Source organism: Bubalus kerabau, chromosome 10, assembly GCF_029407905.1.
Source record: "Bubalus kerabau isolate K-KA32 ecotype Philippines breed swamp buffalo chromosome 10, PCC_UOA_SB_1v2, whole genome shotgun sequence".
Classification (NCBI taxonomy): Eukaryota; Metazoa; Chordata; class Mammalia; order Artiodactyla; family Bovidae; genus Bubalus; species Bubalus kerabau.
Window position 1 is genome coordinate 9,289,218 of NC_073633.1, and position 14,094 is coordinate 9,303,311.

The following is a 14,094-nucleotide window of genomic DNA, read 5'->3' on the forward strand; positions in this document are numbered from 1 at the left end:
AGGCATTTACAGAGGCGGATGATGGGTGGGCTGTGCTTTCAAGGTATCTGTGTTGAATTCACCTTTTATTTATCTAAAAACTGGGCTGGAACTTCCCCAGTGGGTCCATTGGTTGAAACTTTGCCCTCCAAGGCAGGGAGTGTGGGTTCCATCTCTGGTTGGGGAACTAAGATCCCCCATGCCTAATGCCCTAAAAACCAAAACACAAAAACCGTATCATAATGTCGACTATAAAATGCACAACTGGAGAGTTGCAAGTTAAGTTTTATTGGGGGCAAAATGAGGACTGCCGCTCGGGAGACAGCACATCAGAGAGCTGTGAGAGACTGCTCCAAAGAGGCAATGGTGGAAGGTCAGTATATAAGATTTTGGTGAAGGTAGAGGTCAGTACAATCAAGCGCTTACTTTACAAAAGGCTTCCTGCTAGTTGTGAGGAGCTGATGTCACTATGAAGGGATTTAGTGATTTTCTAGATACGAAGAGATGCAAGGATTGGGATCATGAAATCAGTTCCTGAAAATATCTAACTAAAGATCTAAACTATCATAACTAAAGCTTTGACCAAGTTAGCATACTAAAAACAGAGACATTACTTTGCCAACAAAGGTCTGTCTAGTCAAAGCTATGGTTTTTCCAGTAGTCATGTATAGATGTGAGAGTTGGACTATCAAGAAAGCTGAGTGCTGAAAAATTGATGCTTTTAAACTGTGGTGTTGGAGAAGACTCTTGACAGTCCCTTGGACTGCAAGGAGATCCAACCAGTCCATCCTAAAGGAAAACAGTCCTGAATAGTCATTGGAAGGACTGATGCTGAAGCTGAAACTCCAATACTTTGGCCACCTGATATGAAGAACTGACTCATTGGAAAAGATCCTGATGCTGGGAGAGATTAAAGGTGGAAAGAGAAGGGGACAACAGAGGATGAGATGGTTGAATAGCATCACCATTTTGATGGACATGAGTTTGAGCAAGCTCTGGGAGTTGATGATGGACAGGGAGGCCTTGCATGCTGCAGCCCACAGGGTCGAAAAGAGTTGGACATGACTGAGTGACTGAACTGAACTGAACTGAAAGATCTGTTCCACCAGATTCCCTGGAGCACAGAGCGCCTCACTCCACCCTGAACTCCCCCCGCAGTTGCTGAAGGTCAACAGCTGCAGCTGCACAGGGTTCAGTCTCCACATAGGCATTTGGCAAATGCTCTTGTTGTTCAGTCGCTAGGAGGTGCTCTTGGGAGGTGCCAATTTGTAGTCGACAGTAACAAATTCCTTAAAGACTTTAAAAATGGTCCACATTTAAAAAAAAAAAAAAAAGAACTGGACCTGAAGCTAGAGTGACATTAGCATGAGAGACATTAAGTCTCAGCACCTTAGGAGAAAAAAAGGAATTTAGCATCCGTAATTGTCACCTAAAAGCAATTCCCAGGTCACAGAGTCTTGGAAAATGGGCTAATGAGACTGCAGATTTCTTTGGAGGAGAAAGCATCCATGGTCTTGTCAGCCTCCAGCAGGGTGAAACTGGCAACCTCCATATTTCCTCAGGGTACTCTTGTTCCTAAGCTTTTCCCCATAAATCACCAGTCCACTGTGGGATAATGTCACTTTGGAATTTTTCCATGAAGATACAGGAAGGAGCGGTAAGGATTCGATTGTTGTTCTTACTATTTAGTCTCTGGGTCGTGTCTGACTCTTTGTGACCCCATGGACTGCAGCACGCCAGGTTTCCCTTCCTTCACCACCTCCCAGAGTTTGCTCAGATTCATGTCCACTGAGTCGGTGATACTATCTAACCATGGCATCCTCTGACTGATGGAGACTGATGCTGAAGCTGAAACTCCAGTAGTTTTGCCACCTGATGTGAAGAGCCGACTGACTGGAAAAAGCCCTAATGCTGGGAAAGATTGAAGGCAGAAGAAGAGGGCAGCAGAGGATGAGGGATTCGATAAATCCACCCATATGCAAATGAAAGTTGTTTTGTTCAGTTGGGATATGTCTATATTGTTTAGTACCAAGGGTATGCAAAATAAAACCTTTTAAAATTTCGAACCAGGAAAAAGAAGGAACATGTGAGAAAAAGATAAAAATATAGACATTCTTCTTCTGACTTGCACTTTGGTGGGGAATGAAAGCTAGACCATCCCCAAAGAATTAATCCTAGTTTAAAAAATCCTTAGTTCTCAAAAGCCTGGCATTGCATATTTGTTCCTATTTTGTTTGTAAAAGGTTTTAAAGGCATATGATGTAATGAAGTAAATGTTGTTTTGTGGTTGAAAATTAAAGAGTTCTTTTGTATTTTGGATCTTACAGGAAATTTCAGGGGTAGTGAGAACTGGAATTTGTGTATATTATGGGAAGGGGAATAAGGAAGATGAGGGGAAAACGTTCCAGCTCCTTTCTTCAGATAATTTTAAGCCATAATCCATCTCTCTCTCTTTCTGTGTGTGTGTGTGTGTGTGTGTGTGTGTGTATATATATATATGTATATATGTATATATACACATTTGCTTCCACTGGTTTAAGATAAAAATAAGTAGATTTGTCCCCCAAATGTATTTCAGGGCCCTGTTAGCATCTCACATGGAACCAACGTTTGCCAGGAATGTTTTTCCTTGTTTTGATGAGCCAGCTCTGAAGGCAACTTTTAATATTACAGTCATTCATCATCCACGTTATGTGGCCCTTTCTAACATGCCAAAGCTAAGTAAGTAATGTTTTCTGTCATCTTGTATCTATATGTAATTGTATGTTTATATAAATATATACTTATATATTTTTATATGTGCACATATATTTGTGTATTACATGTTTTATATATATGTGTGTGTGTATTTAACTCTGTAATAGATTTTACAACAGTAGATTTTCTTGGCAGTGTATTGAGAATGTATTTTAATTATGGTATATTATAACCAGAGAGGGTGGTCACCTGGGCTATGTGTCAGCACCCACATCTTGGCAATGGTAAATCCTGATCCTTTTTGTATTAGGAGCTGGGAACATTGTACTGTTTTCATACATTGGTATCCTGTCTGCCCATTAATTTGGGTTTCAGTCTTGTAATCATTAATGATAGCAAGCTAGTGGACTTAGTCTAAATCTGGTACATAGATGTGGGTTTTTTGTTAGTTTCAGGTTTGTTTTTTTTTTTTTTTTTTTTGGCTGTTAGCTCACAGCACTTTTTGTTTTTCTTTTGGTTGAATTAGTATGCAACTTAAAAAAACTCTGATATTTCTCATAAAAGTTAAAATTCTTAGTTTTGGGGGGAAGCTAAGACCACCTAACAGCACTTGCCCTGCACTTCCTACATGCCAGTCTGGTTGCAGGTGAGAAGCGGCTGCCCTCTGTGGTCCCCACCCCGCCCTGTTATGCACATCAGCCTGTTCACATTGAGCACCCGGCCCGCACAGGCCTTCCAGTTTGTGATTTCAGGTTCAGAGACCCCAGTGGGACTCCACTGAGGACCTGCCCCGAACCTGAAAGTGGCAGAATTGTACCTTGTTGACCTGCCATGGGTCTGGGAAACTCGAGATTAAGTGCTGAGAGAGGCCGGCTGGGGTAGCAAACAGCAGTGGATGGAAAAAGAAAGCAGCTCATGGGCCTGGCGACAGCTGCTCGTGGATTTGCCCTCCTCCCAGACCACATTAGTCATGGTGCTAATTCAGAACCGAGAATCGAGTCCTTGGTGCTGATGGTTTAGTCGCTAAGTTGTATGCAACTCTTGCGACCCCATGAAGAGTAGTCTACCAGGCTCCTCTGTCCATGGGATTCTCCAAGCAAGAATACTGGAATGGATTGCCATTTCCTTCTCCAGGGGATCTTCCTGATCCAGGAATTGAACCCGGGTCTCCTGCATTGCAGGCAGATTCTCTACTGACAGAGCTAGGAGCGAAGCCCGACACTGTCCTTAGGCCTTCCTGATAGATAGCTCGAAGGTAGAGAAATCCAAGCCACCGAACCGTGGGGAGTAGTTGGGAAGACCGTAGTTGAGTGGTCGTCGAACTTGGCAAATTGTTTCAAAGGTAGATAGTTGTGTTCCTTATTGCTTATTTACAGTGATTTGGACTAAAATCAATTTCTTTAGGTCAGTCTGAGAAAGACGATGTGAACGGAAGCAAGTGGACTGTTACCACCTTTCACACCACGCCCCACATGCCCACTTACTTAGCTGCCTTTGTCATTTGTGACTATGAACACATCGGCAGGATCGAGAGGGGCAAGGAGGTGAGTGAGGGAGACTCTCCAGGTGCGGGGACGTTTGTGCTGGCTGCGGACTGTTCGAGCACTCCTTCGCCTCGGGGGCTGGGCCTGCACCCCTCGCGGACCTCTCCTGGTTCTTCCCCCAAGCCCTGTCACTGCTCTGAGCTAAACGCTGCGGAGCGGAGCGCAGCCCTTCCCGCTGGGGCGGAGGGATTTCTATGGAAAGGTTGCGCCGCACGTCCCCTCTTTCCGGGCCCTCGCTGCCTTTCAGAGCACAGAGAGAAGAGGGCAAGGGGCCACACTAGCATCTTGAAACTCAGGTTACGTGTTGTGTACCTTGCCTACTTGCTCCTGATGCCAGCTGAGGCAGCTGCTCTGGCTGAAATGCTGCAGGCAGGTTAAGCACCGTCCCTATGAAGGACCAGGCCTGCTGGGTATGAACACTTCCCCAGAGTTGTGGAAATAGGTGCTCTGTCCTGGAACACCTAGTTTTCACCCAGTTGTACCCTTGTTACATAATAATCCTTTGGGAAAATATCAACGTGATTGTAACAGTACTTTATGGACTGGTTCACTCCCTATGCTAGAGTGTGGGGGTAGGTAGGGCCGGTGCCTTAGGCCCAGTTCTTTCTAAGCAAATGGACCTCATCAGGCTAAGGCTGTCTCCTGGGCCTGTGAACTTCCAGGCTTGTGCCTTTGGCTTGTGCAGATAAGGAAGCTGTGGATGAACCAACTCTTATTACCAGGGGAGAATTGCTCAAAACTCCTCCGAATGATGAATGAATAATCTTGCATTAGATACAAAGGACAGCTCATTATTACCCTCAGCTGTTGGCTCCAGCCTGATTTCCCTTATTGAGTAATCGCTGGTAGATCCTTGATATTCACAGATAGAACTTGGGCCAAGTCAAACATTCATGACATGTATTGATAAATCCACTCAGACAGGGTGTGGAAGCCTATGCTTTGCACCTGGTATGAAGGAGTGACTCGGGGCTCGCGAGCGATGGAAGATGGCTCTCAGCATCCTCATCTCCGTTGGCTTGTTGCTCTCAATGCTGCTGCACAGGGAATAATTCTTACAAACGGATCGTATCTGTTTCTTCATGAAAGGTCACTGTGAAAAGAAAGCTGCCGTGGAAGCAAAGAGAAAATGGAACATGCCTAAGAAAGTAATGGTCTTAGCCAGAAAATTGAAATTTGGGATGAGTTTATCAGTGGAATGTTGTCTTTGGCTACGATTCAGTTCTGGAAAGCTAAGGAATTCACCATATACCCTACAGGGAACCGGACTGTACTCTTGGAATAGCATCCAGACTCTACAAAAAGGACTCCCTAAATAAGAGAAAAAATTTAGCAAAGTTGAAAATATGGTTCATGCGTGGCATGAGGATAAATATAAGACACGCATAACTAAGGTTGGAAATGAGAAAGGGAATATTTTCTGCTATATCAATAGAGAAGGATGTCATGCTGCTGCTGCTGCTGCTAAGTCGCTTCAGTCGTGTCCGACTCTGTGCAAGCCCAGAGACGGCAGCCCACCAGGCTCCCCCGTCCCTGGGATTCTCCAGGCAAGAACCCTGGAGTGGGTTGCCATTTCCTTCTCCAATGCATGAAAGTGAAACGTGAAAGTGAAGTCGCTCAGTTGTGTCCGACTCTTCGCGACCCCATGGACTGCAGCATACCAGGCTCCTCCGTCCCTGGGATTCTCCAGGCAAGAGTTCTGGAGTGGTCGCCATTGCCTTCTCCTGAAGGATGTCATGGTCGTCAGAGTTGCAGCCTTCCAGCGTGAGCTGGTGAGCCCTGAGGGAACTCAGGAAGGAAGAGAATAGCTGTCATCTAGCCGCCATTAGATGCCAGCCACTCCCTAGGCTGAGCCCCAAGGAAGCTCAGGATGTGAAATACATAGGATGTCTGCCACAGATAGCTGAGGTGCATATCAAAGGAATCATTCCAGTGAGCCCAGACTCTTGCATCTTCCCATACATAGAAAGTGCTAAATTCCTTAACTTGGGATGTCTGGGGCTTTCTCTAATTAACAGTACTCTTTTGATGTTCAGACTACCTGCCCTTTGTTGCAGAACTTCTATATGATCTGACTCCTCCCCTCGCCTCCTCAGAGCAATTCTCTCTGGTTGCTTGAGATGCTGTCTCCCGGGCTTGAAGCCCTAAAAATTTCTGCCATAACTCTCAACTTTTAGGTTGCTATATTTTTTCACTCGATAGGTATGGCAGCCATGAAGGGACGTGAACCATCAGCTACCTGGGACCGGCACCCTGTGGTTTTCACGTCTTGAGCTTCCTGGGGGCTGCTCACCATGGGGAGTGGCTACAGTCTGATGGCTGCTAGCGGCCCGGTGCTCTTTACCTTCCTGTGTTCTCTCGGGGATCCTCGGCTCGTTCGGGAGGGCTGCAGTCATTGACGACTGTAACATCTTCGTTTCCTGATACAGCAGGAAATATTCTGTCTCTCAGAAATAACATTTTGAATTTATCACACATGTGCACGTGTAAAGAGATTTTTCCTTTAGAGGTTGAGGTCTGCTGGGTCTAAGCAGGACCACAAGGACACACTGGTGGGCTAGGTGTGATTTTGAAGGAACTTTTTCTTCAAAATGTTCCACACGTATTTGTGATCCTCACTGCCCTGCCCCTCCCCCACAGCTTGAAATCATCATTTGCCTCCACTGTGGCTTAGAGTGGTCATTTGTGGGAGGAGCCTTGTAAACTGGAAATTTATATACACACTTTATGACTGCCTTCCCTCCCAAAAGGCTACAGTTAATATGTGTGTATTGTCCTGAACGAGGTGACTGTTGCCTCCACTCAGCAGTGTGGGCTCTGGTCTAGATGTCCTCCTGGCTTTGCCTTGGAGGTGAGAGCTTGAGACAGGGCAGGTGCCGGTAGTGGAGGGGCAGAACTGAAGCCTCGGGCTGGGAGGAGGCTGGAAGAAAGGAGAGGATCCAGGCGGGAGGCTTCTAAAACACGTTCCCAAGACCTCATGTCATTCAAAAGTCACAAAACGCAAGACAAACTTTCCAGCAGAAATAAAAGCAAAGACAAGTGAACGTTTGGTTGGGGGACAGCGATCTGCAGATATTGTTGTGCTGCTTTTCGTTTTCTTCACGTTTTCTCTTGTGTTTTGTAGACAGCTCTTTCTCAAATTAACTGCATTCACAATCAGGATGAGTATCTTAATTCCCTCCTCGCTAACTTTCATTCTAGAGTTAGGTGCTTCATACGTGTTTTTAAGCACTGACACCAGCAATTCCATTTAAAAGTGCTCAGATGGTATTGTTGAAGGAGTACCATGATTTCAAAATAAAATGACAATGGATGGTAAAACAACATCAAATTAGTCACCGAAATAACACAAACAAGTTCAAGCACCCAAACAACAATACAGTCACGCTAAACTAACAAAGCATGGCAGAGATTTCTTTCCATCTACTGCTAACATGGAAGTGTCATATACAGAGGATATAATTTGCTTGCTTCAATAACTGTAGAAGTCATGAGACTTTTGATGAACTTTTTAAAATTGAGGAAATTAACCTTATTTCAAATTTTGAAAATAAGATGGGACTGTTCATGTTTTGGGAGCTTCCTGTGTGGCACAGTGGTAAAGAACCCACCTGCCAGTTCAGGAAATGCTGGTTCAGTCCCTGGGTCGGGAAGATCCCCTGGAGTGGGAAATGGCACCCCACTCCAGTACTCTTGCCTGGGAAATCCCATGGACAGAGGAGCCTGGTGGGCTCTAGCTCATGAGGTTGCAAAGAGTTGGACATGACTGAGCACACTTGCGTTCATGTTTTTTATTAACAAATCATTTTAAATTTGCATGATTCACATTTGTTTCATATTTTTATACTGTGTAACCCCTGCTAACTGCCCAACTCTGTTTTGAATCACTGGAAATATGTCCTGAAAAGGGAAGCTAGGATCCAAAGGGCCCTTTTGCTCTAGTATAGAATCCATGTTTTCTGTGGGGGTAGATACCACTCCCCAGGATTTTTTTAAAATTTATTTTTTATGTATTTTTGGCTGTGCTGGGTCTCCATTGCTATGCAGGCTCTTCTGTAGCTGCTGCTAGGAGGGGCTGCTCTCTCACTGTGGTGTGCGGGCTTCTCATCACAGTGGCTTCTCATCGCAGTGGCTTCTCTTGTTACGGAGCTCGACCTCCAGTGCGGCTCCCGGGCTCCAGAGCACAGGCTCGGTAGTTGTGGCACACGGGCTTAGTTGCTCAACAGCCTGTGGGATCTCCCTGAATCAGGGATCAAACCTGCATTGGCAGGCTGACCCTTTACTGTTGAGCCACCAGGGAAACCCCCCACCCCCACCCCCCCGCAACCAGGATTGTTTTTGAATTATAAAAGTTTTACACATTATTGCAAAAGATTGAAAAAACACACTTTGTGGAGAATCACTGTTCCCAACTTAATGAATAGCCTCCAGGGCTTTTCTCATTGCATGGACACATGTAAACATTTTATTATGCAACTTCTTCTGAAAAGATAACCTTTGGCTCCAGAGCATCAGGAAATCAGAGCAAGCAGGCTGCCACTTTCCAAAATCACTGTACATATTGCTTTTCCTAATCACTGCTTAATTGTTTCTGTCTAGATACGCATCTGGGCCCGGAAAGATGCCATCGCAGATGGAAATGCAGATTTTGCTTTGAACATCACAGGTCCCATCTTCTCTTTTCTGGAGGATTTATTTAATATCAGTTACCCTCTTCCAAAAACAGGTGAGATATCTTCCCTTACAATGCGTTTGATTTCCTATTATGGGTGCTCTAGGTTGAGATCAGAAGATACCTAGATGGGCCTCCAAGGACCCATTGGCACTTTGCTGTTTTTGCTGTTTTGGAGTCAGCCCTGCTGGCTTCCCATCATTGTGTCCTGCACGTTTCTAAACACGCAGAGGCCTGTCTGCTCCTTCTCTGCATGGTGCCGTGTGACTAGCTGGTGCTCAGAGGGCTCCCAGCTTCAGATCCCTCCTGGGTGCTCACTGGCGGCTTACCTCCTCCAGACCTTGCCTTCTCCCTGGCCCTCTGTCCTTTCAGCTCACACCGCGAGCATGCAGTGCGATGTTCTGGATCCTTTTAACCGCTTGCGTGAATTACTCCAGTTCCCTTTAGGAAGGTTTTGTTGTTTTTTTCAAAATATGTTCTTTAGCTGTGAGTCATTGGATTAGGACTTGGGGGTCCCATCAGTGAATTTTTATTGTATAAAATTGGAATCATGTGTGAACAGAATACGATCCTCAAAGGAATATGTAAACATTTTGTTTCTCGTAGATCGGTATGGAATGTCCTTAAAATTATGTGAGCCGCTCAGCTCAGAAAGTCGTTCCATGTTTTTTCTCTCTCGCTTGAGGGTATCATGTCAGTGTGTTTTGTTCCTCTGAAGGGCTATTTAGTTGAAGTCTTGAGGGAAAGTATGCTTGGCCTTTACTGGCAGACAGTGGAAGAAGGTGGGGAGTAAAAATTAGGGCGCTCCAGGCTCCCGAATGCTGCATAGCCAGGGCCTCTGCCGCTCAAGCCTTCTGGCTGAGGAGGGACAGGGAGTGAAGGAACGGGGGCCAGCCATGGCCTGCTCGTGGATCCCAGAGGTTATACCCGTCATTTAGAGAGTTGGAGGCAGGGACTTCCCTGGCAGGCCAGTGGTTAAGGCTCTGAGTTTCTACTGCAGGGGGCACAGGTTCAGTCCCTGGCCAGGGAACTAAGATCCTCGATTCCCACATGCCACGCAGCATGGCCAAAAAAAACTAGAAAAAGAAGGAAAGAAACAAAGTTTGCAGCAACAGGAATCGGAGCATGGAGACCAAGTTTCTGGCACTTCTGTGGCTGAACGATCTCAAGATGACCCTTGTCTAGGCAAGAAAATTTCTCTTTATCTTTATTTAGATAAGGAGAAGTCCAGAGTTATTCTTGATATCCTCATCTGTCAAAACATCTCCTCCATCCAGTTAAGTCACCTCCTTATTATCTCCACCTCCACCCACTTCTTCCCCATCCCCCTCATTCTCCCTAGTTCACACCACCAAAGTCTTGTCCACAACTGACCTTGCTTAGTTTGACCACCGTCCCTCTTGTCTCCTCCAGTTCATCTTCTACACTGAGGCCTGAGGGATCTTTCCAAAGCAAAATCTGATCCTGTTACTGCCCTGTTTAAAACTCTTCTGTGGCTTCCCAGTGCCCTGGGGATAAAGTCCAAAGTTCACACCCTATCTTTAACAGTGCATCTCTCGCCAACCTCTTGGGGCTTTTGACAGTTTCTCAGAGTAGAAGGGCTGCTCTAGCAGCATCTCTGTCCTCTTCTACACTTTCATCTTCTCCTCCTCTCGGTCAGGCTCTTGCACATTCAGTTTGCACATCCTGCCTTTCCTTTTACCCAACTTGTTGATTCTTATATTTCTCAACACAGTGCCTCCTCCTCCAGGAAGTCTTCCCTGACTCTTTCTCTCCCAAACTTCCATAGCATCCTGTGCATCCCTGCATTCAAGTTCTTGAGCTGCTAGATCCTAATCATCTCTGCTTTAGGTCAATGACAAGTTGAAGGTCAGGGTCTGGACTGTCCTTTTTTAAGTACCTTCTGAGCCTGTGACACTGCTTCTCTCAGAGTTGTTGTTTAGTTGCTAAGTCATGCCTGCCTCTTTTACAATGCCATGGAGCCCGCCAGGCTCCTTTGTCCATGGGATTCTCCAGGCAAGAATGCTGGAGTGGGTTGCCATTTCTTTCTCCAAGGGATCTTTCCAAACCAGGGATCAAACCCACGTTTCCTGCATTGGCAGATAGATTCTTTACCACTGAACCACAAGGGAAGGCCCTCTCTCAAACTAGTAAACAGTAAACTTTTTTTTTTTTTGGTGGGGGGAAAAATATGTTCAATGAGTTCCATAATTCAATGTAAATTCTGGCTAGATTACCAGCTCCTGGAAGTCAAGGTTATGTTGGCACTTTTTTTTTTCTGTATCTTTCATAGCATCTGATCCAGTGTTGCTCTATGAGCACGTGTAGGCGGTGCTCAGTCAAAACTGCCTTTTGATGGATAGATGATTACAATAGAGTTTCTCTATTACTGGATCCTTAAGAGAAAGATGAACTAATGTCTCCTAATTACTTTGACTTTTCGTTGAGTCATTTAAAAACAAAACAAAAAAACTATTACAGCCGCTGGTGGAGTTGGCTGTTTAGGTTGTTATAAGCCTTAAAAGAAAAAGTGACATCATGATGCTTTTAGGAGTAAGTATAGGTGTTTACGATTTGCAAACTTATAGCAACTTCCCTTTTAAGTTTTTATTTTTTCTTAACTTGTAACCATAGCAGGCTAATGATATATATTGTACATCTCAGCAAAGTTTGTATTTTTGAAGCAATAAAACTCAGTTCAGTTCAGTTCAGTTGCTCAGTCATGTCCAACTCTTTGCGACCCCATGAATTGCAGCACGCCAGGCCTCCCTGTCCATCACCGACTCCTGGAGTTCACTCAGACTCATGTCCATCGAGTCAGTGATGCCATCCAGCCATCTCATCCTCTGTCGTCCCCTTCTCCTCCTGCCCCCCATCCCTCCCAGCATCAGAGTCTTTTCCAATGAATCTACTCTTCGCATGAGGTGGCCAAAGTACTGCAGTTTCAGCTTTAGCATCATTCCTTCCAAAGAAATCCCAGGGCTGATCTCCTTCAGAATGGACTGGTTGGATCTCCTTGCAGTCCAAGGGACTCTCAAGAGTCTTCTCCAACACCACAGTTCAAAAGCATCAATTCTTCGGCACTCAGCCTTCTTCACAGTCCAACTCTCACATCCATACATGACCACAGGAAAAACCATAGCCTTGACTAGATGGACCTTTGTTGGCAAAGTAATGTCTCTGCTTTTCAATATGCTATCTAGGTTGGTCATAACTTTCCTTCCAAAGAGTAAGTGTCTTTTAATTTCATGGCTGCAGTCACCATCTGCAGTGATTTTGGAGCCCCCAAAAATAAAGTCTGACACTATTCCCACTGTTTCCCCATCTATTTCCCATGAAGTGGTGGGACCAGATGCCATGATCTTCGTTTTCTGAATGTTGAGCTTTAAGCCAACGTTTTCACTCTCCACTTTCACTTTCATCAAGAGGCTTTTGAGTTCCTCTTCACTTTCTGCCATAAGGGTGGTGTCATCTACATATCTGAGGTTATTGACATTTCTCCCGGCAATCTTGATTCTAGCTTGTGTTTCTTCCAGTCCAGCATTTCTCATGAGGTACTCTGCATATAAGTTAAATAAGCAGGGTGACAATATACAGCCTTGACGTACTCCTTTTCCTATTTGGAACCAGTCTGTTGTTCCATGTCCAGTTCTAATTGTTGCTTCCTGACCTGCATACAGATTTCTCAAGAGGCAGGTCAGGTGGTCTGGTATTCCCATCTCTTTCAGAATTGTCCACAGTTTATTGTGATCCACACAGTCAAAGGCTTTGGCATAGTCAATAAAGTAGAAATAGATGTTTTTCTGGAACTCTGTTGCTTTCTCCATGATCCAGCGAATGTTGACAATTTGATCTCTGGTTTCTCTGCCTTTTCTAAAACCAACTTGAACATCTGGAAGTTCACGGTTCACGTATTGCTGAAGCCTGGCTTGGAGAATTTTGAGCATTACTTTACTAGCGTGTGAGATGAGTGCAACTGTGTGGTAGTTTGAGCATTCTTTGGCATTGCCTTTCTTTGGGATTGGAATGAAAACTGACCTTTTCCAGTCCTGTGGCCACTGCTGAGTTTTCCAGATTTGCTGACATATTGAATGCAGCACTTTCACAGCATCATCTTTCAGGATTTGAAATAGCTCAACTGGAATTCCATCACCTCCACTAGCTTTGTTTGTAGTGATGCTTTCTAAGGCCCACTTGACTTCACATTCCAGGATGTCTCGCTCTAGGTGAGTGATCACACCGTTGTGATTATCTGGGTCATGAAGATCTTTTTTATACAGTTCTTCTTTGTATTCTTGCCACTTCTTCTTAATATCTTCTGCTTCTGTTAGGTCCATACCATTTCTGTCCTTTATCGAGCCCATCTTTGCATGAAATGTTCCCTTGATATCTCTAATTTTCTTGAAGAGATCTCTAGTCTTTCCCATTCTGTTGTTTTCCTCTATTTCTTTGCATTGATCGCTGAGGAAGGCTTTCTTATCTCTTCTTGCTATTCTTTGGAACTCTGCATTCAGATGCTTATATCTTTCCTTTTCTCCTTTGCTTTTCGCTTCTCTTTTCACAGCTATTTGTAAGGCCTCCCCAGACAGCCATTTTGCTTTTTTGCATTTCTTTTCCATGGGGATGGTCTTGATCCCTGCCTCCTGTACAATGTCACGAATCTCCGTCCATAGTTCATCAGGCACTCTGTCTATCAGATCTAGTCCCTTAAATCTATTTCTCACTTCCACTGTATAATCATAAGGGATTTGATTTAGGTCATACCTGAATGGTCTAGTGGTTTTCCCTACTTTCTTCAATTTCAGTCTGAATTTGGCAATAAGGAGCTCATGATCTGAGCCACAGTCAGCTCCTGGTCTTGTTTTTGTTGACTGTATAGAGCTTCTCCATCTTTGGCTGCAAAGAATGTAATCAATCTGATTTCAGTATTGACCATCTGGTGATGTCCATGTGTAGAGTCTTCTCTTATAAAACTCAAGTACTGTATGAATCGTAAAGTGGTGACATAATTACCATAATTAGTGAGAATCTACTGAGTAAATGAGCATCACCTGCTGCTTTTCTAGCTGCTCTGTGAATGCAGAAGCAGTAGATGGTAGCGGCTGTGTTCAGGTAGCTGAGTTCGGCAGATAGCATCTACATGTTAGAAACAGAAGCCAACAAACTGCGAAGGAGGAGACAGCAGTGACTCATCAAGTCAGC

The 14,094-nt window shown here is 44.7% G+C and overlaps 1 protein-coding gene across 5 annotated transcripts in view; it reads left to right on the plus strand.

Moving 5' to 3' along the window:
* Positions 1 to 14,094, plus strand: part of LVRN (laeverin) — a 76,403-nt gene that overhangs the window by 19,528 nt on the left and 42,781 nt on the right. For all 5 annotated transcript variants that reach the window (XR_008698734.1, XM_055536549.1, XM_055536550.1 and 2 more), the window contains exons 2-4: positions 2,558 to 2,700; positions 4,081 to 4,220; positions 8,820 to 8,946. Coding sequence is in view for 4 of the 5 variants with exons in the window: in XM_055536549.1 (XP_055392524.1) it covers positions 2,558 to 2,700; positions 4,081 to 4,220; positions 8,820 to 8,946 (410 nt within the window). In the remaining variant the exon portion in view is untranslated. The remainder of the gene's footprint in view (positions 1 to 2,557; positions 2,701 to 4,080; positions 4,221 to 8,819; positions 8,947 to 14,094) is intronic.